Genomic DNA, 15969 nt, shown 5'->3' on the forward strand with positions numbered 1-15969 from the left:
TCATGAGCCTAGCATCTTTTTTTTTTTTTTTAAGGACATAAACGACAGCTAACAGATTAGGCTAAACCAGAATTTCCCTCTTCATACATCATCATGTCCCAAGTCCCACCACTGTGCTGCCGCTAACTTCATTAGCCATGGAGCTGCCAGATCCAATAACATTAAGCTTTTTCTGCCATGATAAAGCTGGCTGAGCCATACACTGAGTAACAGTGTCCACGCTAATTGCATCCTCTTCTTAAATGTCAACCTGAGGTTTGGGTGTGGGGAGGGTGGGAGTGAACAGTCACAATTCACTGAGGTGTCAGTCAGGTCATTAAAAAGAGAGAAAACTGGATGACTTTTAAGTGGCAGAGTTGATGATGTGGGGAAAATATTATAAATGCCTGACGGAAACTCATTTTATGGGGGAGGTTATTTTAATAGAGATGCATTAAGAAGAGATTTGGGTGCACTGTGTTTAAGTATGTGTGTTGTCACTCACCGTAGCCACTATCCTCTTGACAGCTGCTGCCGACAGCTCCTCACCTTTAGGCTGCTCAACCATTGTGACCCCGAGGTACTTGAGATGGAACACCATGCCCTCCAGCAGGGTCTCTCTTGTGTCCGTCCAGTTCTCTGGAAGCTCTGAAAGACGGGATACACACCAGTGACACTTCTGCTATTTCTCTGGTGACCTTAAAAACAGACTAAAACAATGGCCGTGTACAATACTAACCAGACAGCTATGGTTGATTATGGTCATATTCCCTTTCCAACTGCGTCACAGAGCTATATCTGTTTTTCTGGGAAATAAATTAACAAGTCTTTTAAAAAAAAGACTTTATCTGCCTTTTAGAAAGTTGTTCAGGCAGCTGGAAACATAAATCACTGCTCAAACATTTATTTAGTATATAGATAATATTTTTTCTGTCCTACAAAGACCAAGAAGATGTGACATTTCTAATTGTAAGGCAATGGGCTAAAATAATTTTTAAAAATATTATTCTGAAATTAAACTTGATTAAATGAATGACTCAAAAACACTTTATTCATCCTCAGAGGAAAATTGCAATGTTGCATTGTTATTTCCCCCAATTAGAAATAATTAATAATTGTTGTTCCAGAGGGTGATTTCTCCTGGGAGAAATGACCTTTGAACACACTACTGTTTCCTCACTGTGTTGTGTCGACAATGTGAAGAAATGTCCATCATGTCCAGATCATATATGTATATATCTGCTTTTTAGTACTTACCATATTTTTATTTTACTTTAAGTATTTTATTTCTATTTATTTCCTCATTTTGCCTTTATTTTTTAACATTTTTGATATTCTTTTTATTATGATGCAAACACCATAAAGAGTAGCACCCCCTAATCTCGTTGTATGCTCTGGTTTACAATGACAATAAAGGCTTTCTGATTCTGATTCTGATCAGTCACCAGCACAGAACCAGGCTTCTTGATTATTCTTTAAGTCTCTGGCTCTGCTGCTAACAGATAGCTGCAAAGCAGATTGCACTTTCCACAATGGATGTATAGAAAATATGCACCATCTTAGTGCAGACACTGAAGGATCTCAGCTTCCCTAATAAGTGAAGTCTGCTTTGTCCTTTCTTGTAGATGTTTCTGCCGCATTTCCAGGCTAGTCTGTCAAGCTGGTCCTCCACTTCTTCTTCCAGAAGGTAAAAAGTGCAATATCATTGTTTTTCTTCCACATTAAAATTGTGTGGCTAAATACATAACAAGTGAAAAATGTGAAGCACTAAGAGCATTTTTTATTATTATTTACTCTTTATTTTGCATCTGTTTGCAGCTTCTACCACTATTACAGTTTGGCTAAATAAGTGTATCTAATCTGGTCATACCCATGATAAATGACTGTCTCCTTCAATTTAAGCTATTACTTTCCTTTTATCACTCCTTATAGCATGCTTATTAATCATCATAACTACAATTAAACTACATTTAAGGGCAGTAGACAACATCTGCTATAGTATAGTCATTTTTTAATAAGGAAAAATAAAAAACTAGTTGCTCTTCCCCATTTCACTCTGTTCACTTACTCTCCTGCCAAAAGTTGCAATTAAGGTCATTAATGAAAGACAGCTTAAGTTCTCATTATTTCAGTATGAAGACAGCCATGTGCGTGTGATCGTGCAGCTGGAAACCACTGGAACCGATGCCTGAATTACAGTGTGCTAAATGAACTCCACATGAGATCCTGAACATTTATCAACAGTCAGACAGAACTAAATCAAGTTAATTAGTTGTATAAACAGTGGGAACAACATGGAAGCTCACACAGGCCGACAACTGCTTCATCAGTACTCAAACTATTTGCTTCGCAACAATAAACATCCCAACTTCTTCTTAAAGCCTATAAAAGGTTTATGGACTTGCCGCTATTTGGTGTGATTGAGTGTGGGGCACAGGGAATCCATCAGCAAACATCAGCAGCGGCACCCACCTGCCTGCATGGTCTTTATGGCTTACATCATTGCAAAGCTGAACCTTTTTTTATTTAATCCAAGGTGTGCAGCCAGGTTTAAAAGGTGATTGATATTTTTCAAAGATTCCATAAGGTTAAGCATTTTTTTGCTCTCCGATTACTTGCTACGAATTTTTCTAAGACTTTTCATACACAACACAAAGAATTAAAAAAAATGTTTATCAAATAAATTATCAGCTGATGACATGATGTTCATAAAGAACACTAATGAATCTCCTAAGGTTGTGAGTGCTTCCATTTTCTATGTTGATGCTGTTTTTCAGCCTCAGTTTATTATGGCTTCAATTTTCACCAAATCCAGTTTGTATTTTATAAACTTCAATATGTTTAAATGGATAAAAATATATGCTGCATAACAAATGTATTGCATTTAAAAACTTGAACCCATCTTTTCACAGACAAATGCACAAAAATATTCCTATCTAAAAAAAGCCATTACTTTGTTAAATTAAGGATATTTTTAAAGCTCTCTGCATTTTTTTTGTGAATACTGTCACTCTACTTAAGACACTGTATCATTTAGAGAACATAAAGCATTTAGAAAGCAGCAGATTCTAACCTATAATGGTCCTTTCTTCTAGAGCCAAACCAAGCCAAGTGTGAGTGCTTATGGAAAGCGGTTTTTAATGGCCTAAATGCAGCTGTGACCAAACCCATACTTAAGTTACGAGTGAGTCTGACAGTGAACACCCACTCGAAGGTCAAGGTCTTTCAGTTCCTCAGTGTTAAGGACAGATCTGGTTGTCTTCTTCTGATCCTGCAGTTACATTAGTGCCTGGATAATTAGCACGCTTACTGTAATAGTATCTGTGATGGGGAATCACTTGCTTCTATTCATGACCTAAAATCAAGTTAACAAGTGGACTAGAAATATCCATTATGAGTAGCCATTTACACAATTAAGACGCTCACCCTGCGCTACCATAGCATTTCCAACCTTTAGTGTTTGCATAAGAGACAGTGAACCTTCAGTCCAGTTATTTCCAGTGTTGACTAAAAGGAAACACTGTTGGCAGGTCTGCTCCTGTAAATTTTTAACAGACATGTGTGCTCTGAAAACGCCCTGTGTGATCTACAGCTTAGTCTGTATGTCAATCACACAATACACACAGCTGAGGAAACAAGTTTGTGATGGTCCAGGAGGGGTTTTAAAAGCAAGGCCCTCTGTTTCAGCAGCTCAAACTAATGCTAGAAAGATGTCAGTCTCTCGGGTTGCCCAGCGGTTCACCCTGACTGCACTGACGTAAGATTCCCTACATACGAAGAGAATCAGTCCTGGTTGGCTGAAAACATACAAACAAGCAGTCCAGCCTGCTAAAAATGAGCAAGTTTTCTTCAAAAACTGACACGATGTCAGTTCAAAAGAACAACTTGGAAACTGGTGCTATTTTTAGACTGATGCATGCATCCAGAGTTCTGCTTTGTGTGCCATGATGATGCACTTTTAAATTGGTAACATTTGCATTTACACGACCAACAATCTCAACTCCACCCACCAGTATCACCACCACCCCCACCAGAGCAACACTCTGCAGCTGCAGTGATGATTACAGCAAACTTCAAAGGTTTCATGCTTGTGGTTTAGCTCTGGCTGGATGCTGCTTGCTTGGCTGAGACAGCCTGTAAATAAGCTGGTGAGAACAGGTGACAGAGCACTGATATTTACCTCAGCATTTCCCAAATACCTGTTAGCACAATCCTATCCCCTTCCAGTCAGCAAAAAGCAGAAAGCATTAGATGAGTGAGATTTTCCAAAAGCTTTTTCAAGTTTCCACAAGACATCTACAGAAACACTTTTCACAGTGTCTTAACACACAAGCCAGAGGAGGTGAAAGTGTTAATGTGAAACAGTCAAAGCACCACTTAAATGTATACCCAGTCCACAAAGTAAAAAGCTGTTTAAGAAGACATTTAGAAAATGTCATGACGCTCATATGAACTAGAAAATGAGGGAAAAACAAACAAAAAACTCTAAAAGAAGTGATAATACACTGTTCATTACTATTACTATTATTTGTATGTGCAGGGCAGCCATGCTGGGGTGGGAATTTGGACCTGGCAAAGTTGTAAATCCAACTTAAGAGCTTGTTCCAGCTGGTTTTTTTCTGCTGGGGACTCAAAAATTAGAACCCTTGAGTTTAAATGGAGCTCACCATTAGCCTTTTAAAGATGCTAAGAGGCACCTAGTGTTTTAGTGGGAAGCAAGACTCTTCTCTAATGATTTTTCTTATAGAATTAGCCAGACTTAAGTCATTTAAGGGCAGCAACAGAGGGTGACTCGACTTGTGGCATTTTGTCATACATGGACACAAAGCCGACACAATTCCGACTTATGTAGAGATTTGTCGTTTACACCCTCCAACGTCTGCAGTATTTACTCATTACATGTTAGCATCCACTTAGCTCATTTTAAGGCAGTACTAAAATACTTATCAGTTGTACTGATACATATTATTAATCCTAGGATGGATTAATAAATTAATGTACCATTTAATGAAAAAGCACTATTATACGTGCAATATTAACACAAAATTCTAAAGTACTTAAAGACATTTCATGAAATACCATAAGCCTTTCTCAATTATTGCCCTCAATCTATGTTTGTATACATTTGTAAAACAGCTCCCCCCGTCCAAAAAAAAAAAAAAAAAACAGCAAAAGAAACACTTATATAACAGATAAGAGATTGTATCTCTAAACAAGTAGAACCAGTCACAGGATTGAGGCGTCTACTTTGAAGTGTCATTTGTAGTTTTTGATGTGAAACAATCATACAGTCAAAAATGCTTTGGCAGTAACTCAGAAGTGTAATCAGCCAGTAGTCAGGCAGCTCACACTAAAGGCCATTCTGTCAACCAAAAGCCACTTCCATCTTCTCCTGCTTCAGACAAGTCTGAACACTTCACTGGTGAGGCAGGAGAAGAGGAGAGAAACAAGGGGGGAAAAGATTACTACAACTCCAAAAACCTTTGAAATTTCTACATTACACCTGAGAAAAAATGTAAAAACAAAGCCACTGTAATAAGTCTGAAATCAAGGGTGTTCGGATCGAGTTGTAAAAGAGTGTGACGGAGGAACATCAAAGCAATGTGATTTCTGAAAAAAAAAAAGGTCTCTGATGGTGCTCTACAAAGCATAAGAATATCAGTGTTTCATGTGTACTTCAAGCTCCTAAAGTCTGTGAAATTTCAGTTTGATTTCATCAAAACATTCAACGACAGAACACGGCACATAAAAAAAGTTTGAATTATTCAAGACACAGAAAAAACTATGTATGGCTAACATTTCATCACCTCTGCTGTTTCTGGCTTTTATCTAAATGGCTGTTAACAAAGCTGGTCTACTGTGGACTCTCAACAATTAATAAAGCAGGGTAATGGGGCTGCGGGGCTCAGTAAACCGACAAGCTCCATGAAACAGCAATAGGTTTGGATTTTTCTTTAATATTCAGTCATCTGAATCTATGCTTAGGCTGGGACTTTCATTACGTTTTAATAATGATGAAACTACAGAGAGAACTGGGTCCTTTTGATGAAGCATGAGGTTTGCAGAGGTGAGACAGCACAGAGGTGCTGGGAATTACAATCAAAAGGATATGAGTGTGGGTTTAAAGACAAAGAAACTGGTGGATGTTGTGATTTTAGAGGGTAATTTAGTCAAATAGAAAATGAAGAAGGCAGTTAGAACAACAGGCTGCAACAATGACAAAATCTGCTCTTTTTAGTCTCATAACTGCTTTAAGAAAGGTGACGAAGAAAAACAGGAAGTGAGAAAGAACGACAAAAAAGATAAATCAGCCAGGTTTTAATGAATGCTTATTTTAGGGAACAAGCTGCAGTTTGAATCATCTTGATTTGACTCCAGAGCTCCAGAAGTTCAGGTCCTGCACCACCAGTCACACTGCAGGATGCACACTGTTAAGGAAAATCAATTCTATTGATTAGTCATGACACAAATTTCTTGCTGCGTGACAAAGAACGTGCATGGTTTTCATTGTTCATGAATAAGAATGCTATAACATTATTTAATAAGTTTACTGAGTTTGAGAGTTTATAGGGTTTTCTTCCCCCTTATTCACAAAGATTGTCTTTGTAAGTAAAAGTGACAGCAAAAAATAGGAGAATGAAATACTTTTTTTTTTTTATAAACCATATTCAAACAATCCTGTAGAAATTCCTGTATCTTAGCAGCCTTTTATAACAGAAAAATAAAACATGGCTTTATAATATCAAGCAGCCCCTCAGTACCCCCAGCAGAATCAAGTCAAGCATCCTGTGTCAACAGCTTTCCAAGACTGGAACGATTTTGGATGTCCGGAGTAAAATTCAGTGCATTCATCTCAGCCCACTGGATTCCAAAGTCTCAGTGACTCATTGTTTTTTAGCTTGGCTGGGCCAACTCCTGCTAACCTGCATATTTTCTCCAGGACAATGTGGGAAAATGAAATTTAATGTGGGATTTTGATGGTTTAAAACACATCTCTAGCCAAAAAAGGAACAATCACAGACATCTGAAGAGCATTAAAACACCAGTTCTTGCTTTGGCTGTGGATGTGCACTAACCTGGGATACTGAGAACATTGTGGATACTTTTCACATGGTCATTTCAGGGGATAAAAGATAAATGTCTGCCCAGGCCCAGGTCAACAACCGTTCTCAACCCAAGCAAATTGGCAGCGGAGTGAACAACCCAGTAATATTTTACATTTTTCTTTCTCTTTGTAAACCCCACAAAACACCATATTACTCTGTTTTACAGTGCTTTTGGATTTTCCTAGCTTTTTTTAGCACTTGCCTTTGGGCTTTTTCATTCCTACTGAGGATGCAGCCCTTTAAAAACAAACCATTTCTACTCATCTGGGCTTTGTACTTCTTTATTTTCATTTTCAAAGAGCTTTAGCTGGGAACCCTTATAAACCACATGTGGTGTAACAGCAAGTAGAAATGCATGATATAACCAAGTCAGAATTGATACTGCAGATGGGAAATGGTCACATTGCAGCATGGTCATATGAGAATAATCAAACTTGACTGAAATAACTGTTTTTCCCTTAGTCATTTTTGCTTTCCTCAAGGAGACAGTTTGGGGTTTTGCAAAAAAAGACCCTAATGGACCGGAGAGGTGAATCACACTGATGTCCCCAACGTTGCTGAGAAAGCACTGTTGGGAGAGGAAGTAGCCTCCGGCCCAGAAGGAAGCACTGATGACATTCAGTCAATCAGAAGGGCTTCTTCAGCGTTTAATGGTGGGATTTTTTTTTCTTCAAATTTCAAACATCTGTAATGATATGGGGAAACTTCAATAACTTATAAAAACTCTAAAAATTATAGCCTGTAAATAAGCTGCAATCCACCTGCTCAAAATCAAACTTCACCAACTCAGCTGTTGATGGTTAGGGGGTCAGGGTGGGATGATCCAACTACATCTTTCAACAGGTGGAAGAAAGATATAACTTCTATTTGATGGATCATTAAACCCGTTTGGCTTGGAATCCAGAGGACGCTCTAGTATCGGCTCGAATGCCTGCTGTGGTAATCTCTCTGTAAAATAAGCTAATGTTACATTTGCTACATTGGTACAAAAATGGATGAAACAAGCAAACAAAACTGATCTAAAAAGGACTATTTGCCTAACAAATTAGCAGATTTTTTTCACTTTCTATCCCTTTGTACAAATCACTCTTACCAAACAAGCTTGCTGAATCCGTTTCTGTCGTTGACGTAATGTCAGCAATACTAATAGTAAGTGTGGGTTTATTTAAAATAAGTTGGAGAGCGCACATTCATTGAATTGAATGAACATACCACCCCATGGCTCATTTATGTCCTTTAGAGTTTATAGCCAGTGGAATATTATTTATTCAGCTTTAACTAGACATTTGCTGGCTGGAGGTGATTCTGCTGTTTTTTTTTTATCTTTTTCCAAATTATCTAGATGGAGCAAAAAGCTGTAAAAACTTTTGGTAAAGAAAACAAGTACCTGAACGATCAATCTTCCCTTATTATTCAGATAAAACCAACAGCAACCAACCCACAAGCTTAAATCTCATCTTTTCAAGGCCTTAGCAAACCTATGCTTGTGCGGATGACCCATTCTTATCTAAATATATTCCAATCAGGACGCTTTTGACTGAATTTGAAACTGCTGGCTCAGATGAGAAAACTATACTTGATGGGTATCCAGCCTTGTTCTACTACTCTAACAATGTTTCATACTGTGTGTGTCCATGTCTGCATGTTCTGTTTAGCCTGGCAGTGAAAATAAGAGATGAGTACAATCCTAACTAATGACATGCCATTATAGTAAATGGCTGAGAGAGAGAGCATTGTTAAGAAGAGAAAGACTGAGTGTTAGTCAAAGGAAAAAGTGTGTTAGTCCACATGGGATGACTGCCACAGTCTGTCCCTGGCTGGTACAAAGATAGATCCAGGACTATTGTTCCCCACTCTGGACCTCAGCTTCTGTGGAAAATGTTTTACATATTACAGAAAACCCAGGGTCAAAGTCTCTCTTCTACACAAATAAAACCATAAATACAAATTACCAGAGACACTAAAGAAACAATCGATACAAAATGAGTAAAATGACCAGTGAGTAGGGTCTCTCGTAGCCTTTTAACCTGTAACCTCTTTGTTTCCCCCCTCCGTCATGGAGAAACAGGATGTTTCTTTTCCTTTATCCTCAAGACCAACAGGCTTACAATATTCTTCAATATCCAGCGGTTAAAAAGATAAAAAGGATGTGTTGCATCTATCGGTATTTGATTTGAAGACCATCCAAATCAATTTCATTAGGGTGAAGGGAAGGATTTGCAGAAGATAAGAGTCTTACAGTTTAAGTCCTAACATTGAGACACGTGTCTTTCAGTATTGGCTAAATCCACTCAAAGGAGGAAAGTGAGTAGAGGAAGAGAGAGATGGGAAAAAAAGTAGTCATGCCAGTTAGGGATTAAAGCTCATGCCCCACCAAGGCCAGAATGTACTCTAAACAAGAATCTGGGTTATGAAACTGATGCTTAACAAGCTGTGCTTGCAGCCTCGCCAAACAGGAGGTGCTGGATTCTAACAAAACTCAGAATGATGCTTCCAAATACGAATTCCCTCTACAGAAGGGGAACGGGTGCATTTTTAAAGCAACCATCACCAGGTATTTTCTAGACTGTCATCCGATCTATGAGTGGCAGTGAGACCTAGTCCAAAAATAAACAAAGAGAGCAGGGCAGTAGCCTCAAGGCAGAATGAAACATTAGTGAAGCGGCTGTGGTCAGTGTTATAATGATCACTTAATTGACATAAAAATCAATCTACAAGTCCTCTGGAAGTACTTGTCATTTCCTTTTCTTTTTTTCCTCTTTCAAATACAGCTTTTAAGTAGAACATTCAAACACTGACTGATTCCAAGCAGTTCATAGTTTTAGTGATTACAATTGATAATGATTTTCTTTAAGTTGGGGGACATGCTGTTAGACTATTAGCAATAAAATAGAAACCCGCACCTGCCAGGATCCAATTATAATGAAAAAAGTTTGGGGTCAGCTCTGAAAAAGGAGTTATAACACAGAATAGAAACAACACACTGGGACCTCTGCACTGAGTCGAAACAACACAACAGTATATCTGAAAACCAGATAAACCTTTTGAGTCTTCGTTCTAGTCACATTTTGCCCAAAAGGCAGATAAATATTTGTCTTGTTTAACCAGTTGACATGGTGGATGCAGATCAGCCATATGTCCCTTTCTACAGTGAGGACACTGGCTCCTCGACAAGACATATTTACAGAAAATCACTCAACTTCTGGCAGCAAAACATATAGAGGCGGAAAGAGAGATTAAAGAGATGTACAGGAATCTTATATTAATGACCAAAAGTCCCCTTCAATTCCCAAGAAATTCATACAAAATAAGCTTAGTGTAAAGATAAAGTGTGTATTCTGGAGGATTTTCTCCAACCTATACATGTGGGTCTATTGGGACGAAGTTTGAAGCAAAAAAAATCTGTTTTAGGGAGGGTAATATTATGTTTTACCTCAAATTATATGCTTACCAGGTTGGGGGAAGGGAGAGGCAGGCTGCTTCAGCAACAACTACAATACCTTCATTTCTGACAGAAGGTTAAACACTAAAAAGACATCCATCCACATCCAAACTATAACAGCTTGTCTAGTAACAAAATACACTGACTTTCATATTGTACACATATGATGACGCCATGTTCATGCTTTAAGACATGATTTAAGGGGAAGGGCTTTAACACATTCAGACATTGAGTAACAAAAAGTGCAACTCCTTCCTGGCTGAGATCACTGTCTAAATATGTATGAGCAGTATTTGTTGTTTATTCCTACTGTTGTAGCATTTTCAGGTGGTATTCTTTTGGTCGTTAAGAGCTTCTAATGACAAAGAAGCTGAAGAATTTAGCAGCAGCATAGACCATATGTCTAGACATATGGCTGAAGAGGATTACACCATTATTTCTTCCCCGAAAAGTGAACTAGTTCACCCATGTTCTTTCTTCAAACAGTTCACAACTGGTTTCACAGAAGAAGCTGGCCTTTCAAAGATGAGTGACTGTTTGTCAAAGTAGCATAATAATTAAGAAAGATTAATATTTCTTTGAGTTCTTTTGAATTAAGATCTGTGGTTCACAAAGACAACTTCCTCTGATATAAAAAAGCACATGAGAATATGCAGGCATCTTTCTGATCATAGAAAACCAATTTTAACATGACACAGATGCAAACACATCAGCTTTTTGCTTCACTTATTCAACAAGCTGCCACTAAGAGCTCAGTTTTCAACTGCAGCTTTTAAATGTTTTAAAAATAACAATTACGATGTTTTGACATATCCTGTTATTCCGGCTGCATCAGCTGAAACCAGAGAAAACCAAACATCCATTTCCCTGCCAGATTAAAATTGTCCTTCACGGGGAAAACAGTGACAAAGCAGGATCGTGCAGCCAGGTCTCCACATGACACCATTCACTGACTCCACACACAGAAGCAGCTTACAGATACGTAATATCTAACAGGGCTGTAAATCAGTAAAGACTTTACTACACCATAAAGGAATCCTGCAGGAAGCAATCTCCATTACAGGCTGGCAGGCCTCTTTGGATGACTTTGTGCAGGGGACACAGCCCTAACCAACCACGCTGCCTGACCAAACATGTACTGAGAACTAGCTGGTGCTGACTACATACCAAGCTGGTGCTGACTACATACCTATTAACACCAATCTAACACTGCTCTGATGCTTTTAGAATAATGTGCAATAAACAAATTAGTCACAACTATGATTTTCAGAGGGAGTATCACAAACACTCACTCTTGAACGTGGATGTTGAATTATTTGAAATGCTTTATGGGTGAGAGCATGCAAATCTCTGTTTACTGATCCTTATGACTGAGCAGACATTTGGATATCTGGCTGTTTGGATAATGACAGTCCTGCAGAAGATAGCTCCTTGGCCAGGAATTGTTTCTCCTCAGAGCAGACTCCCACACTTTTCAGATTCTTTTTTTTTTTTTTTTTTTTTTTAACAAATAGGACTTCCATGGCCTGAAAAGACTGATGATGTTGCATTTCATTTATGGGAACTAACTGGATGTTATGACAGGACAAGCAGGGTGGTGTTCTGTCAGCTCAGCAGACTGCTGGTATAAAAGCACCAAGGAAATGAGTGCAAAAACAGAGCAAATGGAGAAAAGTAGGTCTAGATTAAATGTTGACATGCAGTTTAAAAAGAAGAAATATTACAAATTGACAGCAGATTCATGAAAACAGTAACAGAACATATTACAAAACACTAACAATGGGAGAAAGTGAACACTGTGCTGATGGATGCCAAAGAAGTTAATAGGCTGCTTTGAACAAGACCAAACACAAACTCAAGCCAGAGACAAGCTTTCTAATGTCAAATCCCCTGATTTTATCTAAGGATCTGTCTAAACTTAGCTTTATGTTTAAATAAACTATGCCAGTCCGGGGCAGAAGGTACATTATTAAAGGAATATTTATTCTGGTCTAAACTACAAACTGCCTCTTGTGCAAAAAGACAGGGTTAACTCTCAGGAAGAAGCAAACCAACATTACAAGACCAGACAAGTTGTGGTTAATAAATGAAACATAGTCATAGTCATAAAAAAACATAGAAAAGCAGAAGATGAAGAGCTGCTTGATCACAGAAAAAATAGGAACCTCTATAAATGTATAAAACAGATAAAAATTAAAAGCAATGGGGAGGGGGCGGAAGGATGGCACTTTGATCGCCGATTGAATATGGAGTCATAGCTCAACAATCTGAGCTTCTAGAACTGGTTGATTGATTAGTCTGTGACCATTGCATGGCCACATGTGGAAAGACCCTGCTGATTGTGCATCACTCCCCCCAGAGAAGAGTGGACCAAAACAAAGCATTGATTGCACTGTGCAGCACGTGTAACAGCGTGCTGCCAACTGCCCCATTGTCTGTGAAGAAAAAAAAGGCAGAGAGGCATGGAAACAAGGGGGCATCCCTTCTGTGGAAGCAAACATAAAAGGGTCTAGGCAGCTAGGCTTAGATGTCGAAACCACGCCAGCAGTACTCTCGTGTGATCATTCCCAGCCTCCAGGGTAATGGTTGCACTCTGGAAAGATGAAGCCAGACATTCCCTATAAAGCCTATGGTGGCTTTTGTGATAATTAAACCCCTAAGTTGAAGCTAAGTACAAGGCTTAACATTTTAAAGAATTTGAAACCACTCCTTAATACAATCTCCCGTTTTTCTTTCACATTATGTATCGCCTAGCAACAGTGCGTTGCTAAGGATTGCACAGGCTTGCCACGAAGACGACCACACATTTCTCAGCACCTCTTGGCTCTCGTGGCTTCTTCAGTCCGTATCACAGGATTTTAAACCATGCGAGTCTGGCAGACAAAAGGGTGATTTTACAGGACTCCTCAAACTTTTGTCCTGTCGAGTGTCCGCTTTTGGTTTCAGTTAACAAAGCACAACTCAATGGACTTGCAGAAAACCAGTTTAGAAACTGGACTTGTTACTTTGTGCGCAAGAGCCGCAACAGGACTCAACAGGGCGCTGCTGTCATTCTGAGTGTCAAGTTCTAGAGCATAAACATTTTCGACTTTGATAGCTCCATTTTTTAAATCACCATTTCTCCGGGTTTGTCTGCTTTACTGGCTATTTTTACCCAGCAACTGTAACTACTAGCGCTGAGAAAACACCGGTCGTAACGTTAGCTACTTATGACAGCTAGCTTAATTTAGCCAAGTTAGCTTTGGTTATAGCCAAATAAGCACCAATGAATTGCGAACATCACAATAATCTGATGAGCAACTGAACACTTACTTTTATGTCTCCCCGAACCCCATGACTGTTTAGCGATACTGGGACTCCGTATAATTGCCCTTCCAGCGGATTTCAAAGCGTCCATATTGTTATCCAAAAGTAGGGCAAAAAGCCCAACAAGCGCCTGTTCGTCTCCGTCGAATCACTTCTCTTGGTTTAAATCTGCACTCTTCCGTACAAACTTTTCTTCATCTGTTTTCTTCTCCCTCTCCGCACGGTTAGGCTTCAGCCGATGGTAGATTATCATGTTCGTCCCCTGGGCGGTGTCATGTATGTAAATTAACCGGATAAAGTGCGTGACGCCCGTTTGTGGTATCACGCGAGTTATTGCAGCGGAGCTCGTTCCCTGGTCGGGTAGCTGCAGCTGTTGTTCCTGTTACTCCACGCTCAAGCAGTTTTACTCCCACCCAGCGTCTTTCGTGGCAAATGCTCTAGTAGTCCGTGTTAAATTCTCTCTCGTGTTCGTTTTCTGATCTCTCGAGGGCGTCATCAACGTCATGAAGGAGGGTGAAACTGCTTCCCTTCTTCCGACTCACCATAGCAGGTGGGTTTATTGACTACAAGGGTTTGATCCAAGTAGTGGTCACTAATGGCACATGTCATGGCATATGTAATCTGATATGAATGTTTTTGATTTGTTTTTAGATTACTTCCAGATGAAATATTGAAAATATTAACCTTTTACTGACTTCCCCACAAAATTTGAGTTCTACAAATAAACACCCTACTATAATTAATGAAAGGCTACATGGAGTTTCTCCTATAAAGATGAGAGGAACACTTATTCTAATTTTCTTTCTAGTTTCTTTCATTCATAGCAGGGGGTGGGTCTAGAAAAGTTTTGATAGGAGCACACACTGGGAAAAGAGCAGCACATGTAAATGACACCTTTAAAAAAAAGTCCATATTAAAGGAAACATATTATTACACTCACATGTGCTAGTGGTAAGATTATGTTGTGTAAACCTTGCATTATTATGCTGCATTCACTTGTACTTGGACATCTAATGTGGCAAAATAAGCACCCCTGTCATCAAAAGAAATCTTCCAGTCAGACAATGGAGAGGGTGCATTTTCAGCCAGAATATGCACCCCTTTGTAAATCTGCCCCTGTTGGGCCCTGCATTTTGAGAGTATACTTAGAACATTATCATTGATGAATGATATGTTTGGAGGCCATAGCTAATTTATTTTTGTAATCATATACATCAGGCTCACCTGATCATACCCTGAACAATATCAATTTAATGCCTGTTTCAAAATCACAGATTGCCTTCCATGTATACCATTATTTTCTGTTTTAGTACATCATTATACACTTAAATATTCTTCCCCAGTGGCCTGCTCTTATACCCAGTGTACAGAGGATAAATGTGAGGGAAGAAGAGTCCCCTGAAGTTCAGGACTGTAAGCTCAACATGGTTTGTTTCACAAACCCAAACAAGTGGAGTGATAGCCAAGAGGGATTCATGTTCTACTGAGCATGAATATCAATAAATGTTTAATGGTCAAAAGGTCTAAGCGTCAGTCAACTAAGAACAATTTTGACATTTGAAATTCCTGTGAGACTAAATGACCATTTTGGGGACCTTTTAAATCATAAGACATGTCAAAATGTATGAAAACAGTAGGCCATCAAAGCACCATCACGTCCACAAATAAGATTATTCTCTTTTGTCTTTTTTTTTTTGTAGTCTACATAATTTTTTGTACAGACCAAAATAGACACACAGTATGCAAAATCTTTAGACTTATCTTTTTTTAATTGTTACAGTCTTATTTTAAAAATGAAAATGCTTATGTTTTCTAGGAGTTCTGATCAAAAGATTTTAATGACACTAAGCTACGTCTCTGTCAAGTTTCACTGAGCTTACATCATCACCATTTGAATGATTCACTCAAGACAATGGCTTGCAAAAATCTTGCAGTACCAGATTTCCCAGAAGATGACAAGCTCAGAGACGAGTTCAGGAGGCTAGCGTGTCCCTGGGGACATATAAGGTAAAATCAATGCATTCTTCAACCTCAAGCCCAGCATCTCATTGCTGCAGGAGTAATCACTGTTTCTTTCTGAGCAGCTTCATAGTGTGCAAGACATACCATAGTTTAGAATATGATTTGCAAATCTCA

The 15969-nt window shown here is 38.8% G+C and overlaps 1 protein-coding gene across 5 annotated transcripts in view; it reads right to left on the bottom strand.

The window, feature by feature from the left end:
- Window positions 1-14246, bottom strand: part of ldlrap1b (low density lipoprotein receptor adaptor protein 1b) — a 47211-nt gene extending 32965 nt beyond the window's left edge. For 2 of the 5 annotated variants that reach the window (XR_006008651.1, XM_041971600.1), the window contains exons 1-2: window positions 13840-14240; window positions 485-627 (exon numbers count right to left, since the gene is read on the bottom strand). Coding sequence is in view for 4 of the 5 variants with exons in the window: in XM_041971600.1 (XP_041827534.1) it covers window positions 485-627; window positions 13840-13924 (228 nt within the window). In the remaining variant the exon portion in view is untranslated. Of the gene's footprint in view, window positions 1-484; window positions 628-13839 lie in introns of all 5 variants that reach the window. The other 3 variants (XM_041971603.1, XM_041971602.1, XM_041971601.1) reach the window with 3 other exon arrangements.
- Window positions 14247-15969: the final 1723 nt, after the last annotated feature.

Source organism: Melanotaenia boesemani, chromosome 20 (genome assembly GCF_017639745.1).
Source record: "Melanotaenia boesemani isolate fMelBoe1 chromosome 20, fMelBoe1.pri, whole genome shotgun sequence".
Classification (NCBI taxonomy): domain Eukaryota; kingdom Metazoa; phylum Chordata; class Actinopteri; order Atheriniformes; family Melanotaeniidae; genus Melanotaenia; species Melanotaenia boesemani.